This window comes from Anabrus simplex, chromosome 4, assembly GCF_040414725.1.
Source record: "Anabrus simplex isolate iqAnaSimp1 chromosome 4, ASM4041472v1, whole genome shotgun sequence".
Taxonomy (NCBI): Eukaryota; Metazoa; Arthropoda; class Insecta; order Orthoptera; family Tettigoniidae; genus Anabrus; species Anabrus simplex.
Genome location: NC_090268.1, coordinates 300,061,161 through 300,083,017, shown reverse-complemented (window position 1 = coordinate 300,083,017; position 21,857 = coordinate 300,061,161). Strand labels below are relative to the sequence as shown.

At 36.8% G+C, this 21,857-nt stretch overlaps 2 protein-coding genes across 2 annotated transcripts in view; one reads left to right on the top strand and one right to left on the bottom strand.

Moving 5' to 3' along the window:
- The window catches only part of Ent3 (equilibrative nucleoside transporter 3), a 124,971-nt gene extending 109,612 nt beyond the window's left edge, over positions 1 to 15,359 (bottom strand). Inside the window, exons 1-3 of the mRNA XM_067146082.2 lie at positions 15,190 to 15,359; positions 14,922 to 15,076; positions 7,849 to 7,977 (exon numbers count right to left, since the gene is read on the bottom strand). Of these exons, the coding sequence (XP_067002183.2) occupies positions 7,849 to 7,977; positions 14,922 to 15,076; positions 15,190 to 15,359 (454 nt within the window). The remainder of the gene's footprint in view (positions 1 to 7,848; positions 7,978 to 14,921; positions 15,077 to 15,189) is intronic.
- Positions 15,360 to 15,872: 513 nt separating this feature from the next.
- Wbp2 (WW domain binding protein 2) overlaps positions 15,873 to 21,857 on the top strand; it is a 69,943-nt gene continuing 63,958 nt past the window's right edge. The window contains exon 1 of the mRNA XM_067146483.2: positions 15,873 to 16,028. Within this exon, the coding sequence (XP_067002584.1) occupies positions 15,973 to 16,028 (56 nt within the window). The 5' untranslated portion in view covers positions 15,873 to 15,972. The remainder of the gene's footprint in view (positions 16,029 to 21,857) is intronic.

The window sequence follows — 21,857 nt, the reverse complement described above, 5'->3', positions numbered from 1 at the left end:
TATAGCACTTCTCCACTTTCAGCCCAAGTTTCCTCTTGCACTCCTCTTTATTAAATCGATCCACCTTGTTCTAGGTCTCCCTCTCACACTCTTTTTCCTCAAACTGTTTTTTATAGAAAAATATCTTTATAAAGGTAAGTGTTAAATTCATGAAATCTATATATATAAAATAAGAGTTTTGTCTGTACATTGCTCAGAATTTGAAAAGAATGGTATTTCTGTATCGATTATGTCCACAGTAACAAGAAAATGCAGTTTTTACTTTTCCATAATTTCTGTCTGTCTGTATGTATGTACACGCATCACGAGAAAACGGCTGAAGAGAATTTAATAAAAATCGGTATGTAGAGTTGGGGGGTGAGCCGCTACAATCTAGGCTATAAATTATTTGCTGAGTGAAATGGTAGTTTAGGGGAAGGCCTAAAATTCAATTCTCAAATATTTATATTGTTAGTGGTCATATCGATAAATACTACATAACTTTAGTTAAAGTTTAGTTAAATTTCTGATCATTTACGTCTTATGCATTTTTACCGTACCGGCTATGATAACAGAGATATTCATGAATTTGGATTTTTGTTGCTAAGTCCATATCAACGCCAAGCCCCGACAAAATGGGTACACAGAATTTAATGAAAATCGGTATATAGAGTCGGGGAATAAGAAACTACAGTTTAAGCTATAAACAATGTTATTACCCTGGGTGAAATGGTAGTTTAGGGGAAGGCACCTAAAATTTAATTTTTAAATACCTATGTTCTTGGTCCTATGGTAAAGTAAGTGTAGACAATATAATATCCGATCATTTATGTTTTATTCAGTTTTACCGTACCGACTATGATAAGAGTGGTATTTCAGAACCAGAAGACAATTAATAATGTGACGGGCTACAATATCGAAAGCGCGTAACATAGATCAACAATAACATTACACTGACCGTTGTTTGTTGTAATGTTCTTTGTCTCTTATGCTGACATTCAATTCCGATAGATGGTATTACCGCTGCATACCGAGTATAACAGCCTAACTGAATATTGGCGGGAAATAGCTGGTTCATACATTTTCTGATACTGCTGGTACGTAACACACTGGTTCATCATAGTATGCCAGCTATTCGATACCTACTCTGACGCGCTGTTTTGAATGAGCAGTGTGCGCACTTAAGTCAGAGGCTCAGTTAGTAGTAGTAGGAGTAGTAGTATGAACTGGTGTGGAATTACAATTTAGTCCTATTCCAAATTATAGTACCAGAATTCACTAAATAACTCAAAATTCAACCTTGAAAAGAGCCATTTCTTAGGAAAAGATTCTTCCTCTTCACTTTCATTAAATCTACATTAATTTTATTCCAAATTAGCAGCGAAGATGTGGTTTCTTCTCTGGCTAGGAGGAAAAATTGCCTCCACGTCAGATAGTTCTTTCCCCCGCCAGTGTAGTGAATTGAGATTTTCCGACTCATCGGGTCCTCCCAGGAAGCCAATAAGTAAACGGGCATAGTTTTTGTTCTGGGACTATCCACTATTTGACTACCCCCTCCCCCCTTCGCCAAAAAAAGGACGAAGATTGTTCACGGATGTCTGCGTCTTGGTCATTCCAGCTCTGTAGCTTTGGACTGTTAGTTCGGCAGCATAGTACTGTTCTTTAAAAGTAAAAAAATGTGTGGTTTTTCATTTGATCGAGTATTTCATATGAAGGCATTGCTTTTACTCGCATCATTCCTACCGACGTCATTGTAATGACCCATGTTCATTTCAGTTGGGAAAACCACTAAGAGAGTCTGTCTGAGAATCTATAAAGGCAGGCGGAGAGTGAATGTCTGCCATTATAATGAAAATTCCCCAACCTAATTGTGACTGACGGTAGGCAAGCTGGCCTACCATTACAATGAAAATTCCCTAACCCCGTCTTGATATGAGAAAAGACGTTGGTGACTTTCCCATCGTGCTTCTAGGGCAACGTTAAGAGCTATGCAACTTAATACAATCTTGCTCACAACGTTTACACTACCTAACCTAGAATTCTGTATAAAATTTAGAATTCCGTAGCGAAGCACAGGTACATCAGCTAGTTCATGTATAATATATAAACAAGTACAAACACTTGAATGAAAAATACACTGGCAGAAAAAAATATCCAAACACCAAGAAGGGGTTGTGCTAGATTAACGAACATTGGTAGGCGTGTTTATACATCTGAAAGATGACGCTGATTCAAATTTTTCTCAAGTCGCATTACCGTGGTGCTAGTAGCGGCCCCATGATGTTGTACATCAGATTTGTTTTAAATATGGGCTGTACTTTGCAAGAGTGTTAGTTACCTGTGAGATTGGACAGAGTGACTGTGAGTGGGTCAAGAATGCCTTTACGACAATGAAGAGCCCAGTATCAACAGCTCACTGCGATTGAAAGAGGCCATATAATTAATAGGTCTAAGTGAAGGTGAATTTTTCCTCTGCACTGTTGCAGAATGACTTGGCAGGAATGTTCCCACTGTGCATGACCACTGCTGCCAGCATGCAAGAAGGCCAGGCTCTGGACATCCTCGTGGTACCACCGAAAGGGAAGAATGCCGTATTTGGCATATGGCTGTGGCGCAGAGGACTGTATCTGCAGCAGCAATTCAAGTGGCAGTTGGCACCACAGTGAGCCAACGAACTGTTCGAAATTGGTTACTTGAAAGACAGCTCCAAGCCAGACACCCTGCGGCGTGCATTCCACTTACCCCAAACCACTGCCATCTGCGACTTCAGTGGTATCAAGCGAGAACTCATTGAAGGATGGAGTGAAGGTCTGTTGTGTTTGCCGATGAGAGCCGGTTCTGTCTTGGTGCCAGTGAAGGCCGTGTGTTGGTTAGAAGGAGGCCAGGTGAGCACCTGCATTCCACCTGTCTACAGCATCGACATACTGGACCTACACTGGGAGTTCTGATCTGGGGAGCAATTTCCTATGACAGCAGGAGCACTCTTGTGGTTATCCCATGCAGATGTGTATGTCTGTCTGGTGATTCAACCTGTTGTGCTGCCATTCATGAACAGCGTTCCCGGGGGTGTTTTCCAACAGGATAATGCATACACCCACACCGCTGTTGTAACCCAACGTGCTCTACAGAGTGTCATCGACATGTAGCCTTGGCCTGGTCGATCCCTCGATCTGTCCCCAATTGAGCACTATGGGACACCATTGGATGACAACTCCAGCGTCATCCACAACCGGCATTAACTGTCCCTGTATTGACCAAACAAATGCAACAAGCATGGAACTCCATCCCACAAGCTGACATCCAGCATCTGTATGACACAATGCATGAACCAGCACAACACATTTGCAATGGCTTTTCTCGTGTGGATATTAACCTGTAGTCTTGTACCTTAAAACAATTAAGTATGTTACCTCGACAAATATATTGCCAAAATTTTGGTATTCTACATTCCTTATTTCATAGTGTTCGGATATGTTTTTCCGTCAGTGTAAGACAGTGGGATGGCATATTTTAAAATGCAAATAAGCAAATTTTAATAAAATATTTTCATGTTATCGAGCCACTAGAAGATCTTTTAGAAACTATATCAAACCTGTAAATATTTTAATAATTCACTACCATAATAGTCATCCATTTCCCTCATCTAGATTCCACCAGGTTGGGATTTATAGTAAAAAAATAACTGAGTGACCTCAATTTTTAAACAAATGACAGAATTTTTTTCCTTGTGCTGCATGCTTGTGGTGTAGAGTGTGCCGCCCACTAGATGGTATGAATTTACCTTTCTAATTAACCCACTGGGATGTACATATAATTTACAAAGTTTAATCCACCTACTCAATACTGTACAATAATTGCAATGTCTATAAATACATTATAATATGTTACCAAGGGACTAGTTTTGACCCTATGTGGGTCATCATCAGCCTAACTAAGATGTGTATGTCTGTCTAGTTGAAACCAGTCCCTTGATAACATATTGTAATGTATTTATAGACATTGCAATTATTGTACAGTATTGAATAGGTGGATTAAACTTTGTAAATTATATGTTTGGTTTTTTTTTACGTCGCACCGACACGTATAGGTCTTATGGCGACGATGGGATAGGAAAGGCCTAGGAGTAGGAAGGAAGCAGCCGTGGCCTTAATTAAGGTACAATCCCAGCATTTACCTGGTGTGAAAATGGGAAACCATGGAAAACCATCTTCAGGGCTGCCAACAGTGGGATTTGAACCCACTATCTCCCAGATGCAAGCTCACAGCTGCGTGCCCTTGACCGCACAGCCAACTCGCTCGGTATATGTAATCTTAATTCAATACGGAACCAATAATGAAATTCGTAACCGTGAATGAAAAAGAACACTGGGATGTAACTGCTCAGAAAATGTTTGAAAATTTTTTTTACTGAATAACATCTACTTGATAAGTAAGGATATAGTCTTTTATTTGTTCCTATAGTTTTTATTTTTATAAGCCCCCACTCCCAGGAAAAATCCTAACCCCTTCTGAAAAATAGCCTGGGCACAACCTTGATGGAATGCATAGTTGGTTCTATGCCAATTAGTGGATGGAGGTATAACTAAATCTTGTGTGCTTGTCTAGAATATGGTAAGTTAGGTTTTTTTCTCTAGGATTTGTGAGCAATTCACCAAGGAATAGAACATTTTTAAAAATGAAGTGTGTATCAAGAAATTCAAGGCTTTGTGACAGACTATGTAAATTTATCTAACACTATATAATCTATATCATCGTTGAGGAGTTCTGCTCTAAATGGATACAAATGAAGAAATTTATATTGTACTAAATGTATGGATATAGGTCTGATAAGAAAGGTTCCACACAGGAGTACAGTATGTTAGCACAGGACATACCACAGACATGTACAGCAGACAATAAATAGTCAAGCTAGAAAATTCTCTAGAATATCTACAGCAGTAATACAACCCAGGCCTTGTAATGACTCTTTAAAAATATGTTTGTTTAAAAAATATATTTACATTTGTCATGAATAAGTTTCAAGACATTTTGTAAACAATAGGCCTACTTTTCCAGATGATGTAAATCATATTGTAGTTCTAAATAATTGAGAGGACAATTAACTTTCACATCAAATTCTGCATCATTAGTAAAAAAAAAAAAATTTCTGAATTCTTAATATTTTTTATGTTATTTATGTAAAGTAAAAAAGTAAGGGAACAAGGTGAGATCCTTGTGGAACTCAAATGATACCAGTGATAGTTTCAGAAAACCGATAACATATTTTAATAATGTGAATGCAATTTTTCAGGTAAAATCAAAGAGAATTTCAAAATTTGCCAGTTTTTGCAGCAAAGTCAAATGAGCTACAGTAATGAAAGCAGTCCGAGCTGTGCCGTGGAAAAGTCGGGACAGTAACCACTGTCAGCGTTGTTGCAGGGTCAGATCTAAATCCTTCCTCATGTCCCTGGCTTTTGCCCCGTGAAACTCTTTACAATGCCCATCACCATACCATCCATCACATGCTAGTCAACTCTCTACAAAGGATAGGATATACCACTCATGAGGAAGTTTCTGGAATCGCTATACAAGGGAGCACAAAGTGAATCGATATCATAGCCTTAATAGCTGACTCGAAAACTAGCTATATATTAGAACTGAGTTCAGACTAGCCACAGGAGGTTGACAATGAGAAGAAGGCTATGTATAAACCTACAGTGCCCTACTATAAAAATAAATTCCTTTTTCTATGAGCAGTCAGTAAAATTACAGTTACATTTACAATTAATTTACAGAACACCAGTGTTTAGGACAATTAATTTACAGAACACAAGTGTTTAGGAAATCACTGACTCTTGTACACATGGGACTGGAATACACAAAAGTTTGCAAGGAATTTTTTTATTTATTTATTTATTTATTTATTTATTTATTTATTTAATTTTTTGCTAGTTGTTTAATGTCACGCTCACAGCTGTTCTCATCAATGCAAGGATGGGAAAGAGCTAGGACTGGGAAGGCAGTGGCCATGGTCTTAATTAAGATATAGCCCCAGCATTTGCATGGTGTGAAAATGGGGAAACTGCAGAAAACCATTTTCAGGGTTGGCAAAGGTGGGATTTGAACTCACCATCTTCCAAATGCAAGCTCATAGCTACGTGACCCTAACCACAAGGCCAGTTCACTCGGTGAAAAGATATTACTTAATTTTGTGTGAGTTTCCTCTAGCATACGAGTTAAGTGGCATCATCAACAAGTAAGACTAAACCTGATACCTTGAAAACTTTAAATAAAGATTGCTCCCAAACATAGTTTGCATTTCATATTCATGTCCTCATTTTTTTGAAGGCCAACTAATCCAATATATTTATTCAAATAGGGAAGTGAAAATTTGTTAACCTTTTCATAGTCACAGGTATCTTTTGGTTCCATGTTTTTACCACATGCAAATTCAGGAAGTTGTAGTTCACAATTAACAAAACCTCAACCAGTAACACAAACTGCAAGTAAGTGAATGAGTGCAAAACATATTTTTAGATTTATATCCTTAGTGTGATGTTTTGTGAGTGCGGGTGCTCCAAATTAACCAAACTCGCGATGTCATGCTAGAGATATATTATTTAGTATTAAAAACTTCATTTTTTGTCCGTATTGACTCAAGATTTTACAATGCTTTTCTATTGTACCGCGTATCGTTCTCAATAACTCATACTCATTTCACTATTTCCTTTTTAGGTCCGTACTGGTTCGAGATTAACACTATTTACGGCCCATTTCCATCTGGGACATAAAATAATATTCAAGATCTTAACCATAGTTTCAGCCTCAGCCACACAGTTATTTACATTGGAAAATACTAGAAGCAAGGTTCAAATACTCAAACAAGAAAAAACACATCAGAATCTGCTACTCCTTATATAGTCAAACAGACTGTTGTGTCAATAAGTTTTAAGGAAGAAGAACCTGTATTTATTATCTAAAACAGTACAAGTCGCATATTATGAGGAACTAAGAATCTGTGTTTAAAAAATGACAGAGGTTTTTATAGAAACATTCATCAATTTTATAGAAAATTTCCTGTGTATCAACTATATCAAACCATAGTCTTTTTAAGCACCTAAAAAACAATTCTAGACGCACCAAATAATACTATATTTTTTAACAAGACATGTTACTTGTATAACATAAAAAAAGGGTTAATACTAACTAGCCAAGTTTTAATATTTCCATGTAAAATAGGACTTGTTGTTTTAAAAACTGTGGTTTAAATGGCAAAAGTAGATTCTTTTATCAATTTTACATGATTCTATTGTACATAAGGTATACCAAATCATAGACTTTGCCAATTATATATAAAAAATAATTTTAGATGCACTAATATTGTATTTTTCAAAAAGACATGTTATTTGTACAGTACAATGGGCCTATGCTATTTAGCTATATTTTTAATGTTTTTCATGTAAGAATAGGACTTGCTATTGCATATTTTTAAATTTTTGAATGTTCCTTGCTATAAAAAACTCAATGGCTGATGATGGCATAGTGGATTGCCGAAACCAGTCCCAAAGATGTATTTTATGATAAGTTAAATAAATATGTGATGTTCTAAATAGACCATTACGATAACGTATTGAATAGGTGGAACCTTTAGCTTTACTAAGCATTGTAAAATAGAGATATATTATGAGTAAAAAACTTTTTGTGAAAAGTAACGATTACAAGCAAAAATTATTTTAAAAATATTCACTGCAAGTAATTTTATTATTTTTACTCAATTACTTCCCTACTCTGAATATGACAAAAAATATCTTCTTTCAGTTACACTATCATTTGTAGCTGAAGGCTAATACAAGAGTCAAAGAATCTTAATCTTAGGGAAATAAAACATACCTGTACAGCCAAGAGCAACGACAGCCACAGCAATGAGATTGATTGTATATGATGTTGATTGTCCAAATGCTTCCCAACAGATCTCACAAAGTGTCACGAAAAACAAGGTGAAGAATGAAACTAGATACCCTGAAAGTCAAACATCATTCTATAAATTTCCTTTCAATTTGACAACTTCTTCAACTTAAAATATCTATAATACAGCTTCTGTTAAAAAAAATATGATGCATTGTTTGAACTTTTGAATTTCTTTGAATTTGAAACCTGACTTCTTACACTTAAAATATTTATAATATATATATATATATTCTGTTAAAAAATTAGGCATTTCCTGGACATTTAGAAATATTGGAAATTCTTATGAAGAGATGAATAAATCATTTTACAGATTAGGCATTTTAATAATGGCTAGACTAGATGGAATTTTGAAAATAAACTAATAATTATAATACTTAACCCTCCGTTAAACGCGCGCTCTCTTGTAACACCACTACACGCGCGCGGACTGACAGTCCGCAATTGTTTGTAAGCTTCCATTCTTTCATTTCAATTCTTTTTCCAAGAATTCTTTATTTCTCTCTTTTGTCAATCTGTCTTACATCATAATTACTTTATTTTGATTTTATTCGTATTGATAAATTTATATATAATATACATTTACAAGAACATGTCTGTCCTCAAGGGTAAATTCGAAGTTATCAACTGCAAATCACAGGACTTAGCAAAACTAATTGTAAATTAACAATAATTGGTTATTAATTTACTTCTTGGAATAAAATTGTAATCGTTATATTCCATTAATTGATGTATATCGCATTGGAGAAATCACTGCGTCGTGGTGTTCTTGCCATGGAGTAAGTGCATTTCATGTCAACCACCTTATCAACGCCCGACTTCGTGTCGTCATAGAAGGTAATAATGGAGGGTTTTGATCCATCTGAATCGTCATCAATAGAATGGTCTTCATGGAAAGTAGATAGAACCAATACAACTTGGTATTTTCTTGACTTGTATGATACTAGGGTATATATAGCGATTTGTGCATGTTAATATTTCTTGTAGCATTTCGTCGGTAAAGAACAATTACAGAGCTTCAACTGGCGTCTCAGCATTCGTGCAAACTCCTACTACTTCAGGGAAGGGTTTTATAATATTATGTTCAAGTTGCCTGACCCTTCTATTACGGTTCATTACAGGCCGATGATTCCACTGGGTCCCCGTCATTTCCAACATACATTTCATGATGCTCACTTTCAGACACGTCCTCTTCACCCATGCTCTTAGAATTTAGATCACTATCGTTTACGACGCCCCGATCACTATCATCACTTGCACCAACGTCGTAGTCATCCAACCACTACTCGATTTGATAATAACTCTCGGAATAAATCGCGCCAACTCCCTGGAAAGAGGACGCAAAATAATTATTCATAGATCATTTTTAATATCGTGTTTATCCCACTGTAAATAATCACAAGTAGAAAATATATCAATAAGCCCACTGCTACACTTGTAGTTAATAAAAGTATATAATTTTATGATAAATTGTAACGGAAGAATAGATGACTTACCAAAAGAGTGAGTAAGATTAACAACTCACCAATACACGCCTGCGGACTCAGACTCCGCAAGTTTGCAGTTGACAACATAAACGTCTCTAATCAACAGCTCGGCGATTACTCAGACATTCTCACACCGTCACGGCCTTTGTATTGTTGCAGAAGGAAGCTACAAGAAGGCAGCCAGTTCTGCCTTGCATTTTTGGCCTATGATACCAAAGAATAATAAAGTGCGGACTCTCACTCCGCGGCGCGTGTAACGGAGGGTTAATTAAAATATGATGGCTCTCTGATTTTTGTTTTCCACTTTTTTTTTTTTTTTTTTTTTCTGTCTTCAAAGACATGAAATACAAGAACAGGGCTTTTGATTTTAGTTATAAACTGAAACATAGGTGGAATTTTACCAGAGTGTCCTTGGCATCTTTTCATAGGATTGGTTCACTGATGTACATGGTTGTACTTTTAATGTAGCCTACAGCTGTTAGTAGATGTGTACATATAATATGTGTAGCAAAGAATGAGAAAAATGTCTTCCAACTTCCAGTATATATCAATAACTTATATTCACCAAGTATTGTTCACCTCTGTTCAGAGCAGAGTAACAAAGACCTATATATGATGCAAAGAGAGATAGAATGAGCAGTAGAACAGATTTTAATATATAGTTACCATCACTTAATGAAACCAGTCAGAGCAAACATAAGCAACAAAGAGCAGTAGCACCACTATGCACGCACATGGGGGCCCTTAGCTGAGTCCTGGCATTGCTTCCAGTTACTTGTCCCAGGCTCCTCACCTTTATCTATCCTATCTGGCCTCCCTTGGTCAACTCTTGTTCTTTTCAGACCCCGACAGTATTAAAGCATTCAAGGCCTACAGAGCCTTCAATTTTCATGTCCTTTGTGGCCAATACCTTCATTTTTCAAAGTGTAAGACCCCTTCCATTTCTTTCCTCTTTGATTAATGTTAATAGAGGATGGGACCAAATTGTATTTGATCTTAAAACAGTAAGCACCTACACCACCACCTATGAAGGGGCTGATTATATGCTTCATATGAAGAATCAGTTTCACACAATGACACAGAGCATAAACTACAGTAGATTCATGCATCAATTCATAGTATAAATTGTTCTATTCCAATCATTATCAGTTTCTCTATGTAGATACATTGAAAATCTAATAATAACTGAACAATACGAGATTGAATCTCCTCCTCACTTTCCATCTTATAATTAGCAATTAAAATAATAATTGAATGATGATTGATGCTTGTTGTTTAAAAGAGCCTAACATCTAGGTCATCGGCCCCTGAAGATGGTTTTACGTGGTTTCCCATTTTCACACCAGGCAAATGCTGGGGCTGTACCTTAATTAAGGCCATGGCTGCTTCTTTCCAATTCCTAGGCCTTTCCTATCCCATCGTCGCCATAAGACATTTCTGTGTCGGTGTGACGTAAAGCAAATAGCAAAATAGCAAATAGCACCTAATGGTACGAAATGAGATGAAATGAAATGACAAATTAAAAACCCCAAATCCTCCACTAACCACAATTCAAAAGGTGAGGACGAAAAATGAATGGGTGGATGGATATGAATTTAAAACTATCAGTGGAACCAACCCACAGTGCCTCACATGCACAGAAGCTGGTATAGAACAATAGTATTACTGACCAAGGGACTGCCTCTATACTGAAATGATGATGCTTGTAGTTGAAAGGAGTCCAAAATCCAAGTCATCGGCTCCTCGTAATGGTACTTATTGCTAGAAAAGTAGAATCATGGTATTTGTCATGTTGCGGTACTAATCAAGAGTAACATAGACTCGCGGTATTCCGCACATTATGGTACTACTCACAGGTAGTGAAATTCGTACATGTATTACAGACCTACTGTGTTTCGCACATTGCAGTGCCATTGACAGGCAACACAAACCTATGGTGTTCATCACCTAAGTGTACTAATCACAGGTACTCGTACTATCCCGTGGTGTTCCTCATATAGTGGGTACTAATCATACGCAAGCCAGGACCATGGGTTCCCTCATCCCATGGTGTCGCTCATATAGTGCTACTAATCACAGGTACTGTAAAAGCCGTCAAGCCCTCGTTTGCTACTAATCACAAACCTATTAGGTACCCAACATAGTGGTACTACACGCAAGTAAAAGCGACCCATGGTGTTCCCCGCGTGATGGTACTAATCACAAGGAGTTTCTTGGTTCTAATTTGATCATCCCTTGGTTGCCCCTTTTAGTCGCCTCTTACGACAGGCAGTGGATACCGTGGGTGAATTCTTCGCCTGCGTCCCCCACCCACAGGAGGTGATTAAAATAATAAAACAGACAATTATCATTAATATCATTCAGAAAGATTCATAATTATTATTGCATCCAAGTTGTATGAATGCCTTGTAAGTTCTTTATATTGATATTGATGCTACATCACCATGTGTACTTTTAATCTTAATTAGGTACCGTGTTGATGGAGTGGAAGTACTTTATGGGGATCACTGAAAGTACCCAGGTGTTAATATAGGGAAAGATTTTCAATGGGGTAATAATATTAATGGGATTGTAAATAAATGTTACAGATTATTTTCATATAGTTATGAAGGTATTTAGGAGGTAGTAAGGATGTGAGGAACAGAGTGTATAAGTCACTGGTAAGACCCCAATTAGAATAGAGTTCAAGTGCACAGGACCCTCACTAAAATTACTTGAGTCAAGAACTGGAAAATACCCAAAGAAAAGCAGCACAATTTGTTCTGGGTGATTTCCAACAAAAGAGAAGTGTTACGAAAATTTTGCAAACTTTGAACTGGAAAGACTTGGGAGTAAGGAGACAAGATGCTCGACTAAGCAGTATATTCTGAGGTGTCAGGGGAGAGACGGTGTAGAATGATATTAGTAGATGAATAGAAAATATCATAATATGAAGATAAAGTTGGAATTCAAGGGGAACAAATTGGGACAAATATTAGTCTATAGGCAGAGAAATTAGGGATTGGAATAATTTTGAAATCATTGAAGAAAAGATTAGGTATGCAACTGATAAGGGAATCTTCCACCTGGACAACAGCCCTAAATGCACATCAGTGGTGACTGATAAACCTTATAAATCATATTCTATGCAGGCTGTGTAACTCAGGATTTTAAATACTATTGTAGAACATTCTTTTCTGCATGGAGCATTTAGGAACAGCAGAATATTTCCCAATGATCTCTCAGGAACAGTTAGAATAAAATGCTGAATATTATAATTGTCTTTAACAGATCTGCATTGGTAAAGATTAGTGGATATGAAACTATTCTAGAATGTAATGAGCTCTGTAATATGAATAACATGAAATGTATGCCTGTTACATAGAACTATAGAACAGACCTGCAAAATTTGATTGCTTGAGGGCCAAACCAAACTTGGACCAGATGATCTAGGGCCAAATCACTTCAGATCTTGAATCTTAGCTGAACTTAAGTAAATTGAATTTGCTTTTTACATTGCACCGACACAGATAGGTCTTATGGTGATGATTGGATAGGAGAGGGCTAGGAGTTGGAAGGAAGTGACCGTGGGTTCAAACCCACTATCTCCCAAATGCAAGCTGACAGCTACGTGACCAAAACCCAGCAGCTACACACTCAGTTTATGCAAATTTATTAGATCTACAGTTTAAATACTAATTAATATGTATTTTTAACATTTTTAGAGACTTACAATTAAAATTGTAATCAAAATTATTTACAGATATACCTGGAAAATTTCTTGGTTAAAACCATTTCAGCAAGACATTTACTAATAATTTAACTGAGAATATCGTACTTATTCTATTCAATGCGACACATTACATATTTTATTGCCACTATTTTATCCAAGCTTGGTACTGGTATCATGTTTGATATGGCCACTAAATTGATAACACTTAGAGGTGAACATACTTTGGTTTTGCAAGTTCATTACAAAAATTTTTTTTTTCAAAAGCATACCAAATACCTGGTAGGCAGTATCCAACAAACTTTTAAATTTATCTTGATCCAGAATAGACTTTCTATGCTCCAATGGAGTTTGACAAGTAAATTACCTACCATACTTCGAAAAAAATATGACAGTGGAAAATACTCTGGCTATAATTTATTGTTGAGTTGAAAGAAACATTTAGAACTACAATCACTACTGCCACCATATTTAGGGAAGTATAAGGTGACAGACTAAATTAATCACAGGAAGATTAGCCCTAATGATTTACTCCTGTGGGTGGGGGCGTTAGAATAACACCCACGGTATCCCCTGCCTGTCGTAAGAGGCGACTAAAAGGGGCCTCAGGGGCTCTGAACTTTGGAGCGTGGGTTGGCGACCATGGGCCCTTCAGCTGAGTCGTGGCATTGCTTCCACTTACTTGTGCCACGTTCCTCACTTTCATCTATCCTATCCGACCTCCCTTGGCCAACTCTTGTTCTTTTCAGACCCCAACAGTACCGGTATTACGTTTGGAGGCCTAGGGAGTCTTTCATTTTCATGCCCTTAGTGGCCCTTCTCTTCCTTTGGCCGATACCTTTATTTTTCGAAGTGTCGGACCCCTTCCATTTTTCCTCTCTGATTAGTGTTATATAGAGGATGGTTGCCTAGTTGTACTTCCTCTTAAAACAATAATCACCACCACCACCACCACCTAAATATTTAAACTAATAAAAATGATAATAGAGCAATAGGCCCTATTTGACAGGTATCAATATGTCTAATGGAGCAAGAAATTTAAAATTGAGAGCGTATCTTTCTACAGTAAAGTTTTAAATCAAAAACTAGTCTATTTTTGCAAACATTCAAAAGCAATGAAATAATATTATTGAGGTTCACTCAAATGTATTTGTTTGTTCATGAATGATTTTCACTAAATAGAGATGATGTGTTTACAATTGAATGGGTGTGGCCTTAGCTGTTAATGGAGAAAAAACATGAAAATGGACTGATCAACTCTCATTCACTTAATATGCCAAGTCTCTTTATTTTATAGGAACAACTTCCAAGTAACTAACATATTTTGTACCGTATAAAGGTTTTAAAAAATATATGTTTTAATGATGGAGTAAGTAGGTGTTGCATGCATGTCACATGTGGTTTTGAATCAGAATGCATTACTGCACAATCCAGACACACATGATGATACTGCACATTGACTCACGATATGCATAACAAATTTACCTTTTACTGAGACAGGAGGATATCTTAATATTCAAATAAATGTTTAGAGATAACACACGAAAATTACACCAAAAAAATTTCATGTTTGAATTGTACGAGTGTAATAAGTTTTAGGAATCAGTTTACAAGATAGTCAATAACTGCTTTAACAAAATATAAAATGCTAGTTTTAAGCTGCCCAGTTTGAGTAGTATGTGAGAAGTTACAACTAAATATCAGTGAGCACATCACTGTATACCTTACTGAGTAAATATTGCACAGGTCAACACTTATAACCTTGCTATATTATGTACAAAACAAGAAGAATATTTAATTACCAAATGTTATGCGGGTATTGAGGGATAATGTCTCAACCAGCACATTGTTTGCAAGTACAGCAAAGAAGGCCATCACTATGTATACAAGTGACATATCAAACACTATCGTAGTGTCTGGATAACGTACTTGGAAATAGTCTACGGCGATGATGAAACTGCGAAAAGATATAAAATACACTTCAATATTATGCAAATAACTTACAAACATATTTTGCTGTAAGGTGACGAAGTGGTCACAATACAATATGCTATGACATCGTTCTATTACCTATTGTATGGGAGAAGAAAACCGACTCCTGCCAATACCAGTGCAAAATAAATACAGTTGCATTTATCAACTGGTGGTGAGAGATGACTAAATCCATTACTGAACCTAAAATCATTTGCTGCTCGTGCTTTACCAAGCTGGATATAACCCCTGCTGAGATTTTCATCCATTTCTTTATATAGTACGGGATAGGATTTTATCAATTAAGGTAGCATTTATTTTAATGAAAGTTAGTAGGAAAATTAAACATTATTTAAATATACGGTATAGATTTTATTTATCAGAAATTCGGTCTCCCGTAAAGCTTATTCTTTACGGCCGCAAAGTATTTTCCACACAACTCTTAACAAAATCAATGAAGCACCCTGTACTATTTGTAATTATTTCATAATAATCCGCACTATAGAGCGCTGACACATATTGTTAGCCTTATTTTTCACTTTATGTAACTGCGAGTGTCAATGGGAAATAAAATCACACTTCATCTACGCATGTCAGGGCTGTAATACGCATTGATTTCTGCGCCAAAAATCAGCGGCGCACAGCGCTCGACAGCGGAGCGGACGTTACGTCATAATGTCTAGGAACGTCATGTGAGGAACAATTGCCTGCTGATAACCGCACATTCTCTTTGGTTGTTCGGTACCCTGTCACTCTGCCAAGAGGAAGAGACTTGCTACTCATTCTCTTTGGAGACTTGCATCTTGTTTGTGGTCGAGTAAAGAAGTTTGTTGCTGGTGGTCTTTCGATAGTTAAAAGTTGCTTAAACAGAACTTTAGAAACATGTCGTTGAATACGGCTCACGCAAACGGAGGTGTTCTGATCCACGCGGGAGAATGGTTAGTACATTGTGTAGTATATTAGTGGTTATAAGTATTGCACCTCTGGAATTTTCCTTGAAATCTGTTGTCTCCCTGAATGCTGTAGTATCGGTGGCCGATTATATATGTAATGCAAATTAATTGAGAATGAAGAAACAATTGTATATTTCTAGAAAGCTGCAACATTTATCATACTTCTTCGATGTAGATCGCTTGATAGGTGACATTTCCCTTTTACAGGAGTTTTCGGATTTTGATAGGAAGTTAAGAAATTTCAACCCACTGCGAAAGTTGTGCTCAATATTACTTTTATTACCAACACATTGTTACACTTTCATGCTTATTTACCTGGCTCATGCTTATTTACCTGGCAAGTTTGACATAGGTTAGGTTAGTGATGCAAGTTATGACAGTGGTGCAATATCAATTCTCAGCATTATTCATTCCATTCCTGACCCGGTGGAATGACTTGAAACAGGTTGTGGAGTCTCATTTTTCATGAAAGCAGCATTTTATCCCATTATCCCAACGGATGGATTATATGATTAATCTAGGAATGGGAACAGAAAAAGAAAAATGTGCTTAGCAGTGCATTACCATCTTGGGAAATAAATTATACTTCTGAGAATCACTCCATCTGTTAATTACCATTAAGGTTTATAACTGCACTAATCTGTATAGAGGTAAAATACGTTGATAATGTGGGATTTAACTATTTTGCAGCCGAATTAAAATTCGTAATCTTCAAAGACTGAAGCTGTATGCTTTGGAACTAAATTAACATACACAGTAAGGTATACGAAGTGAGAAACTCATGCCAATCAGACTGAAAATTAGTAATGAACTCAGTTAAGATTTACGTGGATGTTGCAATATTCAGTTACATAACCACAAGGTAACTAAGAAACTAGTCGAAATTGGCTTTCAACTTACAAGGTCATGTCTAGTTTAACACGCATGAAACATCTCTTCGCAATGTACTGTATGTACTCAACTCATCTTAAAGTTGAATGTCTATTTCAAATACAACGCGATTGTGAAAGCTAAATATTCACATAGAATAAATTCCGTAAGCATATGTGCTGTTAGATATAAAGGTGAAAATTATAGGTGTAAGTTTGACGTGCATTGCATGGGAAGGCATTCTTTCTGATTATATTAGACATGTTTGGGTTTAGGAAAGGTTATTTCACGGAAGCTCAACTTGTAGGATTCCAGCAACTTATAGCAGATATATTGGATTCAGGTCAAATGGACTGTTTTGCAATTGACCTGTCTTGAAGCATTTGATAGGGTGGATCATGGGAGACTACTGGCAAAAATGAGTGCAATTGGACTAGTCAAGAGTGACTGAATGGGTTGCTATATTTCTAGAAAATAGATCTGAGAATTAGAATAGGCGAGACTTCATTCTTTATTTAATAGCGCACAAATGTGCATTTTAAAAAATACATTCATTTTTTGCATATTCTAGTAATTGTACCTTTGTTTTCTTATATATATATAAATGATATGAGTAAAGTGGAATCAGAGAAGGCTTTTTTCAGATGTTATTCTGTATAGAGTAATAAATAAGTTACAAGATTGTGAGCAACTGCAAAATGACCTCGATAATGTTGTGCGATGAACAGCAGGCAATGGTATGATGATAAACAGGGTTAAAAGTCAGGTTGTGAGTTTCACAAATGGGAAAAGTCCTCCGTTTTAATTACTGCGTTGATGAGGTGAAAGTTCCTTTTGGGAATCATTGTATCTAGGTGTTAATATAAAGAAAGATCTTCGTTGGGGTCATCACATAAATGGGATTGTAAATAAAGGGTACAGATCTCTGCACATGGTTATGAGGGTGTTTAGGGGCTGTAGTAAGGATGAAAAGGAGAGGGCATGTGTATCTGGTAAAACCCCAAATAGAGTATGGTTCCAGTGTATGGGACCCTCATCAGGATTACTTGATTCATGAACTGGGAAAAATCCAAAGAAAAGCAGCTTGATTTGTTCTGGGCGATTTCCAAAAAAAAAGTGTTACAAAAATGTTGCAAAGTTTGGGCTGGGAAGACTTGGGAGAAAGACGACGAGCTGCTCAACTAAGTGGTATGTAGGTCTTAAAAATCACATATTTCTTCAAATAATTCACCTATTAAATACATGTAATGTTCTTATAGTTGGGACTTAATCCTTATTTTAACCATCTAATTGGGACATGTTTTGCCCTTCTGCTGGGCATCAGCCGACATCGCACCTCAGTAAATAATCAGTCCCAATTAGGTGGTTAGAATAAGGTTTAAGTCCTAATTATAAGAACATTACATGTATTGAATAGGTGGATTATTTGAATAAATATTTTTGATTTTTAAGACTTATATGAAATTCGATACGGATAAACGAGATTGCTTACTTGTAATAGGGGCCTAAGTGGTATGTTCCGAATTGTCAGCGGAAAGTTTGAGTGGTGTCTTTAAAAATAGGAAAGATCAGAATATGAAGATAAAGTTGGTAATTCAAGAGAACAAATTGGGGCAAATATTCATTTATAGGAAGGGGAGTTAGGGGTTGGAATAACTTACCAAGGAAGATATTCAATAAATTTCCAATTTCTTTGCAATCATTTAAGAAAAGGCTGGGAAACAGATCGGAATCTGCCACCTGGGCAACTGCCCTAAATGCAGATCAGTATTGATTGATAGAATCAATTCTGTGAATGTAGTATCTCTACGCAGTTATGCAGAATATGAAAAGCAACCATGGCCTTGCACAGCTCTTCAAAAGAAAACTTGTTCTGTCTGCAAAGGTGGTGGTATAGTTATTTGTTTGACAAGGCTTTTCGTTCTTGCGTGCATTTCCTTCTCTTGAGTTCAGTCTGTAAATATTGCATAATTATTTTTTGAGAAAACTGTATCTTATGATTTATTTTAAAATTCCATTAGAATCAAAAGCCTCCTGTATGAGAAAGAGGAAGATAGCACATGCTTAGGTCATATTAGCATGAAGGAGGGTCTAGAATATCACTAGAATAGGTGAATGAGCAGTGTGTATTTTAAAAGAACACAATTGTGTGGTTTATGTATAATTGGATCTCCTGGAAGTAAACTTTGTAGGCCTATGTGTTAGTAATCCAGTATACAAGCTTTCCGTAGTTTTGGAGAAATTGGTGTTCTCTTGTGTACTTGTCTGGACATTTTGTGAATGTGGCAATTCTCTTTGCAGTTACACGGTATGTGAATAACCATAGCCTTGCACAACTCTTCAAAAAATGTTCTATTTGCGAAGGTGGTAGTGTTATTTGACAAGGCTTTCTTTGTTTCCTTCTCTTGAGCATAACAGTTTCTAGATATTACATCATTATTTTTTGAGATACCGGTCTCCTATGGTCGGCCCCGTGGTGTAGGGGTAGCATGCTTGCCTCTTACGCGGAGGCCCCGGTTTCGATTCCCAGCCAGGTCAGTGATTTGTACCTGGACCTGAGGGCTGATTCAAGGTCCACTCAGCCTGCGTGATTAGAATTGAGGAGCTATCTGATGGTGAGATTGCAGCCATGGTCCAGAAAGCCAAGAATAACAGCTAAGAGGATTAGTCGTGCTGACCACACGATACCTCTTAATCTGCAGGCCTTCGGGCTGAGCAGCGGTCGCTTGGTAGGCCAAGGGCTGTAGTGCTATAAAGTTTGGTTTGGTCTCCTGTGACAAATTGTATTAAAATTCCATTCGAATCAAAGAAAAGCCTGTTGTATGAGAAAGGAAGAAAGCACATGCTTTGGTAGTCATATTAGCATAAAGAGGGTTCTAGAATGTCACTAGAATGGGTGAATAAGCAATGTGTAATTAAAAGGAACTAAATAATCATGTGGCTTTTCTATAATTGAAAGACTCCCCCGAAAAACGTATAATCAATTTCAGTAATTTTACAGGAGAGACATAAAACTAAATAATTCGCCCAGAGTCTCATGTTGGGATGTTTTATTGAATAATTTACGATTACTGGTGAACAAAAATGTTAGTAGTGTGCCACTCAATTATTTTACAAGTATTATCTGGCTACAGTCTGTCCAAAATAGCAAAAACGTTTGATATCCATACATGAATATTTTACTCATTCACATGGCAAATTGAAGAAGTCTCTGAACTGAGGTTCAAGGAATTCACACATGCTTAATAAGTCATTTTTCTTCCTTAATCGGCAAAGGCTCCTGGTACACCGGGGTAAGGCTTGAAAATGGGACCACAAAATATATATATATATATATTTTTTTTTTTTTTTTTTTTTTTTTTTTTTAATGCACCTGGCTTTTCCCACGTTGCTGCTTAGTGAGACTGTAACAGTTAAAGGATGGAGGACAGTATGACCTGCTCTAACTTGAAGCACTGTAGGACTGTCTGCACAAATCTACATACACATCGCCTCCGTTATTTTTTAGGCAGAATCTTTCCTCAGGTTGCACACAAGGTGAGTCACTTCAAGAAAGTCACCTTGAGTCATCATTTTTACATCAAATGGTTTATTTGGGCATGCATTTTTGATGACTCCTTCCTACTGGAATGGTACATGAACTGTGGATTCTCTTTTCAACTAGGGCAAATGCCCTATCACATGGCGAAAATCTGTGCCCGTTACAAAGAAACTTTTGGCTCACCTGAGTGAAATACCTTGATGCAACCAACCACTGCATCAAAATAATCATTGTCCAGTTGTTATTCTGAGCTACAGAATCAGACCACATAATGAGTGTGCGCTCCTGGTATTGCGAAAGAGGTTCATAGTGCGTATGAACGTAGTTCAGCACACATGATTTAATCTGTTGCCCCTCTTCGAGCTATGGATTCATGTCACACATGCATCTTTGTTGTCTCACTGGATTAAAAAAAATATTAGAATGTGTCATTTGGGCAGAACAATACTTGTTGAAGATCAACATATAATAAAACTACAGCCTCTTTCATGAGCAACAGCAATATCGTCCTTTGTTGTATAAGCCTTTTCTGCTTTCTGATGGTGACGTTCGTTTTCCACAGTTTTGTTCCTTTCTTCGTCTGATTCTGCTGTAATCAACTTCACAAACAGTTTGTCGCATGTAGTACAGCTGTCTGACCTTGTAAGCCCAAAATGTATATTAAATTCTGAAATGAAAATATTACAGTACATATGCAACGAGACCCTAGAATTGGGGTTCTGGAATACTCTGTACATTGCAGCAACATTCAAGCCTGAACTAAGGCATTTTTTAGCGTTGTCTTTCCTGCTATAGTGACTCTCTTGGAAGGGGAAACTGTTGATATAATCACACACTGTCTTTATCCAGAACACGGTGTGGTCTATTTTTATGGGAACTCCGGCCATCCTTGAAGACTTTCCCCATTTCTAATTTTTTGCTGTAAGTCTGCACTCTTCTTTGTGTAATCTGAAACCTATCACAAAATGTTTTTTGGCAGACCTGAAGACTCTTCGCCTTCTAGAATATAGTACCTGAACGAACACGATTTATGTGAAACAGCCTCTTCAAATCGACGTTTAGGTTCAGTTATGTCCATATTTGAGTCTAGGAGTTTAGACTCCCCATTGTAATTTAAAGCATAAAAATCACTGAATGCATCTTTCTTCATATCCACGGTAAGTTTTTTTACAATCACTGTGAAGACGTACAAACGCAGTCCTAAACAGAAAGAGAAACAGTCACCTACTTTGTAAACATCCTGTACCTAAAATACCCCCACTGTTACATTGCTGGCTCACTCACATATATTATACTATTATAAAGTAGAAGTTTGGTTTGCACAATACACATGAAATGACACTTTGAAAGCAACATACCTAACTTAACCTACAATATATGTTACATACGTTATTCTACGCACC